Here is an 8,300-nt window from a genome sequence, read left to right on the forward strand (position 1 = left end):
ACAAATCCACATGTTTCTTCTCTTTTGCACGTGATCTAAATTAAGCTTCAACCTCATCTTGTAGAGATTTATAATGAATACTTCTCCATATGCATTAGTCTTTGTCAAGTTGATATGGTGTCTTTTGTTTGAGTTAGAGTCAACCCCTTAAGTCGCCATAGCAGGAAGAGGGAAGAAAGTAGTATTGAACACAAAATGATGAAGATTCAAAGAGAAAGCAAGAGATGGCGAGGAGGGAGAAAAAAACGATAAAAACTTACATCATGCTCTATGGAAGAAAGAAGTACCTTATGAATTCAAATTTTTAAAATAAGCTTATTTTAGAAAACATTGGTAAGACGGCTGCCAAGTATAGGTGAATTAAAGACACTATAGATACGTGATGAATGGCATATTAAAGATACTATTCTCTAAATATAGGTAAAAAGGATGTATTTAATATAGCTATTTTTCTCTACTATTTTAGTTAAATCACTTTGATTTTAGTTAAATCACTATTTTAGTTAAATCACTTTGATTTAAAAAAATCCAATACTTACACGGCCCTTTTTCTTTCATTTTTGGTCCTAATGGGACCATGAACACCTCTCAAACCTTGTAGCAGCTTCACCACTGATTTGGGTAACGCGAGGACACGATCATCATTACACAGGGGGATATATTAACCACTTTGTAGGTTAAGATAGTATCTATCATAATGCACTTTGCCATCTTACCCACTTGGACGGACCCTTATCTTTTATAAGACGGTGCTGGAATATATAAAGCGACCTTAACATGAGGTTAATATCAAATACGAAAAATCTAAGGACTCTGTGTACATACTTGCTTAACTGTAATAGAAGTAGTTGGACAATTTTTAAGTTTTGACCGCCCATAGTATGAAAACTACTCACTTGTATATTAGTCAATTTGACACTACAACCGTACAACTTCATTTCCTTGCAATAGAATACTTGTGAGTTCCCCTTTTTCTCTACCCTTGCTTGCAAGTATTTTATTGAATTCATGGTAGTTTACCTGCTTGAATCCTTTGATTAGCTTCTGTTTCATCTGCTTTTCGTGAGAGAGAACCACCGTGAAGGACACTCTCTTTTTGCCTCCATCTAGGCATAGAGAACTCTACCTTCAAAGGAATATTCATATGAGACAACAGAGAGAGGACACGACAAATGAGCTGGTGAACCCACAATGTGGAGAAATTGCATTACGGATCGAAGGCAAGACCTAACAACACATGATTCGGCAATGCTGAAAAAAGCACTTGACTTGACTAGGAAGAGAGCTCATACGAATTCAAGAGAGGCGGAAGAGAGCTCACACAAGTTCTACGATTGACGGGCAAGACCATGTTAATTAAAGCGAAGACCAAGTTAATGAAAGCAGTCTGGACACCACGAGAGGCAAGATGGTTGGGAGAAAACGCAACTCTGGTGTTGAATAGGATTACGAGTTGTTTTGCGAGACTGGGGAAAGGAAAGGCATGGCATGCGTCTACTACAATGATTGACGCTTGCAAATAAATGTACCACTCCACAACAAGAAACAAGTGGATGCAACACTCATATTACAAAAGACGCATCTTCAATCCATGCACGCTCCTAAAAGGCTTACCAGCTTTTGGGACTTCCTTCATCGATCTCTCATACCAGCCGGCCATTTACAAGCATAGATGCTTAAGCCAACAGTGGCTCAAGAGACTGCATTCTGGTAAAATCATTTCTTTGGGTCATGTCAATCAGCCGTTCGGTGACGATGATGATAGACAACAGTATGTAGCATTTAACGATTCGAAGCAAGTGCACTCTTTAAAGATCTCATATCAGCAAAACCCCATACAACATGTACATACGGCTATATATATATATATATATATATATATCTATCTTCAATCAGATTATCATGGTGGTGTGCCATCATGAGATATAAAAAAAAACAATCACCTCGAGGCATGTGGACTGGGAGTGAGCTCACTCAACAAACAGGCAGCATCAATTCGTTCGTGCGGAGGAAGGGGATGGTCCAAGGAGGGTTATACTGGGCGAGGGTGTGCTCGCCGGTGATCTTGTAGCCGGCCTCCTGGAGCGCATCCTTGAGGCGCCCAAGCTTCTCCTCCACGAGCTTGTCATCGGCGATGCCACTGAACTTGATGACCCCATACTTCCTGGGCGCCACTTCTTTCACACGTACCCGCGGATCAGTGGGCCGCGGCACCCCCTCCAACGAAGAGTACTTGGAAGGCAACACAAACTGCATCGCCATCACCCTCCTCGATTCCTCTTCTGTTGGCCTCTCCTCTGTAAGCACGGGCGCCGTCATGGCTATCTTCTCTGCCTCCGCCTCTGTGGTCAGCACAGGCGCCGTCATGGCGATCTTCTCTCCTGCACCTGCTACCTCCTGCGTCAGAACAGGGGCCGTCATGGCGATCTCCTCGCGCTGCTGCTCGCCCCCTCCTCCTGCCTTCACATTGCAGGGCTTCCCAAGCGCGCCTATGTAGTTTGCCAGTACCATGAAACCTCCGTTCCTGCTCTTGGACGGATCGTAGGTCACTTCCGCCACTATGCTGGCTCCATACTCTCTGATCTCGTAATCTTGCCCGCTTGCCAACACAGCGTACTTGGGAGTCTCTACAGTGATCTTCCCGAGCATGAGACCCATGAGGTACTGATGGTGTCGGCTTTGGAATTTGCGAGAGGAGGTCTACAACAGCAAGAAAATTGTGGTTATCAATGGGGGATACTACTTATTTTATTTATTTAGAGGTGTAAAGGGAGGGGGGTTGTTGGTTTTTGAACACTTGCTCACCACGCCATGCTACGTCCTAACTTACTTCCACCACACGTTCTTCCACGTCGTTTCCTATGCCCTATTTGCCTCCATCTCTTCAGCAATTTAGAACCGCCCATTTGATCGATCCCCTTTGCAAATGACAAGATGGTTAAAAACCCCTCTCCAAATCTCCTCTTGCATCATCCATATAAATAATTTTCATATCAAAATTAGCCATGCACCTTGTCTCATTGATCCATTCTCTTTAGCTTGCACCACCATATATTCCAGCTAAACCAACACTAAAAACCCCTTTGCAAATGGTTGTCCCCCGCGCAAGATGTTTCAAAACCCCTTTGCAAATGAGTATCATGCTCTCCTCTTTCATCATCAAAAGATGTCATGCTCTCCTCTTTCATCATAAAAAAATAACAATTTTAGCATAGAAATTAGCCTTGCACCCCGTTCTTTAGCTTTCTCAGTAGCATGCATGCATTCAAGCTAAACCAACGCGAAGACAAACATGCAACATGTGTTTCTCGAGGATGGCAGTACCATCAATTCATGGCACTAGATGTTAGGCCGCTTACTGCACATGACATGCTTGTTTTATATAAAAGTTTTCTTCTAGAACCCCCCCATCTCCTCTCAATTAGCAGGGCAGATAGTGTTGGTTGCCCAGTAGTGGATGGACATTGATTTGCAATTATGTAAAAGCATTGATGAGAGAAAGTTTTGGGATATTTTAAGAAATGTTACCCATTATAAGACCTAACAAGGTAAGAGGCAATTGGGGAAGGTTTAAAAAAGCACCCTGAAATATGACTTCCTCCCATACAGGATTGCACAACTGATACTGCAATTGCATAGAGTATTGATGCAATGGTCACGAGCCATGAAAGACTACTCATAAAAGGATGTAGAAAAGGGAAGGGCAAGAAGTCGACGAAGAAGAACCAAGCACCCCTGCCTGAAAGACCTCCCTCTTTTAGTATCTCTTCACATTGAGCTTGGGTGCTTGCTCGCTCTGCAAGAATTAAATGTTTGGACATCTCTTTGGTAGATCTTTTCATTAGAGCATATCTGAATTGATACCTGTTTTGATTATACAAGTACCGCCCCGAGCCTACACTGTCCAAAGTGGCTATTGCTTGTCTCTACGACAAAAAGCTTGACCACCTTCTTTACATGATCCAATCTTGCATTGAGCTAGATGGTCTCCAGTCACCATCATTAGCATAGCACGAGCTTGGAATCTTTGGTTATAAAAGTGGTCATCTACAAAGATAGATGACACAGGATAATTGAAGTGTAAGTCAATTCCATGTATGAAGAGACTTTCCAACTCATCCATCAAAGGTTTCATAAAAACATGGAAAAGTTTGCTCGAGCTTCCAACAACTTTCTTGCAACCAAATGGAATAAATAACACATGTATCACTCCAATCAAAGATTTCTTCCCACAATTGAGAACTTTGATCTCAGCCACACCACAATTTTTTTGGGTCGTCTTTGATGCTTGGAAGCCATCCCAATGTAATATATTACGTGGATCTCACTGTCCATTCAAAAGAAGACACATTAGGGTGTAGTAGTATGTAACACATTAAGGTGTAGTAGTATGTAACACACTTTAATATATATAACGCTAGAGAATATACATATAACAAAAGTCTTACCTTAGAAAGTCTTTTGAGACCTTGTATTGGATCTCGACAACCCTTACAAATAAACTTGTACATTTGCTCACTTTCATTCCAACCCTCTAGAAGTGCTTCTGATTTTAGTGACGAAGGCCATGCTCGATAAGCTTGTTTATAATGGACATTATCACATATCAAGGGCAACTCAAAATATGATTGTGGATCCCAAAACTCTTTAACACTATTACACTTGTACCATCCCAAAAATCATAAATTCTTTTCGAATCATCAGAGCTATTAGATACCAACCATCTCTCTTTATTTCGCCACATTTCCAAGAAGTCATGGCACAAAGATCTACTTTTTGCAAGAAGCTTCAATTGTTCACCAATGGAAACATAATCGAATCATAACATATCCTTTCTAAGCTTGGCACACTTTGAACACTTCTCACTGCATGTTAAGCAATCACGCTTTAATTTTTTCTTACCTCTTTCATTGTTATTGCATTGACATTCAAGAGTGTCGCCAATGAATTGTCAAATTCTTGGCATATTCTATATTGATTTGCATGAACCATACCAAGTATCGAAAACATGGTATTTAATTGCTCCCAACATGTGGGAACACTTATGCCATCTAGATCTCCATCCCATGTTTCTGGCAATTGCACTAATAGTTTACTCAGCTTGGAGTAATTGATTTTATCTTTATCTGCTCTATTCCTAGAACCACCCATGTCTCCGAATAGAATCCTAAGCATACTATCTTGAAATTCCACTGAAGCCTGATGTTGATCCCAAAGTGCTTGCAATTCAATCACCCTCTGTATGATTTTATCAACCAAAGACAACTCCATGTCAACAGGGATTTCATTAACGTCTTCACAATTTCGTGATCACGTTAACAAAACCTATTGTTAACATATTAAAACTTGTGATCACATTGTATATTCACATGACCTGAGCAATGACCTGCCAGAACCCACTAGTCCCATAACACCTCCGGGCTTTTATCTTTACCGGCGGGCCCGCCGGGAAAAATAAAAGCCCGGCGGACCCGCCGAAAAAAAGAAGGAAAACCGGCGGGGTACTATTCTGTATATAAACACTGCCCGACACCCATCGTACAACTTTTGGGGAGATAGTCCTTGTTTTGAGGGTGTGATATCTCTCCTCAAAGTACTTGTAGAGCTCTCGAGTTGCTAGAAGTGTCCTCTTGGGAAGAACGTCCTTATCTGAGGGGCTGTCGTCTTTCCTTGTAGGCACTCCTAAGGCTATTGAGCCACTCGTCCTTAGTTCTTTGAACTGGGGGCAGGGTGTGGTTCGTAACTAATACTTGCGGAGATTTAGGGACAAATTTGGAGTCATTCAGCTTTGCATTTGAGCCACGTACGTAATCTACCTCATTCTGCTTTATGAATGGTTTGATGGAGCCAAGAGTCCTGCTTAGGGGCTTGTATTGGTTCTTGATACTTGATATAGTTTAGAGTAGACAAGGGTCTATTGTCCTATACTAGAGTATTGGGCAAGCATAGATCTTTGATTTTTTTTTGTGAATGTTAGAGAAGGTCTATTGTCCTATACTAGAGTATTGGGCAAGCATAGATCTTTGATTGTGTAAAGTATCCTTAATTGGGTACAAAAGGCATCCTTCATTGGGGGTGCAATGTGCATGATAGTTTCGAAGTAGTTTTGTAGTAAGACCTTGCAAGATAGTTTGAAGTAGTTTTGTGTTATGTAATGATCTTTTGTATTTGTCAAGATAGTTTCGAAGTACTTTGTCTGCTAATGTATGTTTTGTTATACGTGAGTGATTTGTTGTTTTTTCATTTGTGTATTCATTGTTATATGCTTGGTTGAATAGGTTATTCGTTGAGATGGAGGACAATGTTGGATCCAGTGATACCTCCAATAGAGTCCAAATTTCAAATAGCAGGAAAAAAAAGGCACCTGGGATGGAGTGGCAATATGCAATTAACATTGGTGATCGATTCATAGATTGGGAGTGTAAACTATGCCATGCAGTAAAATCAGGTGGGGCGCCTCGACTAAGAGAACACTTTTTAGGCGGACCGAAGAAAAAGTCATGTACCCACCCCTCTGCACCTATAGTGGCCAAACGCATAAGAGAAGAAATTCAAAAGAAAGATTCAAGAAAACATGACACTCCTACCGTTAATGTATCAAGGCAGCAAGAACACTGTTGTTCTAATCATCAAACTCCCGCTACATCGCCTACTTGTACCCCGAACGGCAATGTGCAACCAGAAAGTAATCTACCCAGTGCATCTTCTTGCAAGCGAAACTTTGACGTAGGAAATATACCCATGCGTCAAACTTCATTGCAAGAAAGCCTACATCAAAGTCGACTCGATGATGCACAACTCGTCCTTGCTGAAGCGATTTACTTTTCTGGGAGTGCTATGATGATGGTGGACAGTGAGCATTGGAAGAGAGCATGGAAGAAAATTGGTGAGTTTGGACCAAGGTTTTCACCGCCTACGTACCATGCTATGCGAAATGATCTATTAGAGAAATGTTATGCGCAAGTAAAAGAACGTGTACAAAGAATAATTCTTAGCAATATAGAGCTTTCTGGATGTAGGATAGTAAGTGATGGATTGTCTAATGTGCAAAGAAAACCATTAATTAATATAATGGTTATTTCACCTAGAGGTGAGACTTTCATCCATGCCGTGGATTCAGCTGGTTCAATCAAAACTGGGGCTTACATTGCTCAAGTCATTAGCTCTGTGATAGAGGAAGTGGGTGCCAAAAATGTAGTCCAAGTCGTCATGGACAATGCAAAAAATTGTAAAAATGCATCCAAAATCCTACAGCGACAATATCCACATATTTTTCCGGTAGGCTGTAATACTCATAGTTTGAATCTTGTATTAAAAGATTGGTATAAATCTGATGATACCAAATGGTTTGCCTCAATCATCGACACTGCTCGCCAGCTTGTGAAATTCATGCTCAATAGACAGAGAGTTTTCGATATGTTTCGACCTCGCATGTCAGTTATGTTAAAGCTTCCAGCGGAGACTAGGTTTTGCACTCACTTTTACACTTTTGAGTCTCTTCTTAGAAATAAAGATGCAGTTTGTGAAACATTTACATGCATGGCATTTCATGACTGGGAGAACACTCAACTTGAAAAAGTGAAAGAGAAAATCAAAGTCTTGAAGGGAGCGCTTACGAGAAGAAGTTGGTGGAACAGTGTAATGGATGCATACCATGTAATGATGTCTGTTATGTATGCTGTACAAAGTCTTGATCAAAGAGCGCCTAATCTCGGAAAAGCATGGATGCAATGGTGGACTGTCCAGCGGAGTTTGGAGTGTCCTGAGAAATTAGAGCATTCAGTGGTGGAAAAGCAATGGTGTGTACCATTCTCCAGTAGACAAAGAAAAGTTCTGTTGAAGTACTTTCATGCTAGATGGATTGGAGCTCATTCACCACTACACAGTGCTGCTTACATGTTAGATCCTGAATATTGGAATATGGATTTGATGTCCAACGTTGAGGTGGTGCAAGATTTTTATAAAGTGGTAAACACTTTCTATAATAATGATGATGATCGTGTACAGTGCATAAAGGAGATGACCTCATTTCGATTGAAAGAGGGTTTATTTTCCAACTCCCTTGTTCAACAAATGGCTAAAGAGCAACCTGCATGGAAGTGGTGGATGATGAATGGTGGTAAGCATTATGCTTTATTGCGCAACCTTGCAATGAAGGTTCTAAGTCAGTGCTCTTCAAACTCAGGCTCAGAAAGAAACTGGAGCATGTACAAATATATTCACAGTACTATTCGCAATTGACTTCTTGCAGATCGAGTAGATAAACTTGTTTACATGTACTGCAATGAAAAGATCTTGCA

General features: G+C 40.9%; 1 protein-coding gene across 1 annotated transcript; it reads right to left on the reverse strand.

Moving 5' to 3' along the window:
• Positions 1–1,493: 1,493 nt before the first annotated feature.
• On the reverse strand, positions 1,494–2,736 carry LOC147620403 (heme-binding-like protein At3g10130, chloroplastic). The gene has a single exon (XM_086824627.1). The coding sequence runs from the start codon at positions 2,656–2,658 to the stop codon at positions 1,975–1,977; it is 684 nt and encodes a 227-aa protein (XP_086680753.1). The 5' UTR covers positions 2,659–2,736; the 3' UTR covers positions 1,494–1,974.
• Positions 2,737–8,300: the final 5,564 nt, after the last annotated feature.

The sequence above is a fragment of the Cibotium barometz genome, chromosome 31 (genome assembly GCF_041138505.1).
Source record: "Cibotium barometz isolate CiBa-2024 chromosome 31, ASM4113850v1, whole genome shotgun sequence".
Lineage (NCBI taxonomy): Eukaryota > Viridiplantae > Streptophyta > Polypodiopsida > Cyatheales > Cibotiaceae > Cibotium > Cibotium barometz.

What these genes read in the sequence shown, in the direction of transcription:
- LOC147620403 (XM_086824627.1), bottom strand. Translation starts at nt 2,658, where the DNA reads ATGGGTCTCATGCTCGGGAAGATCACTGTAGAGACTCCCAAGTACGCT.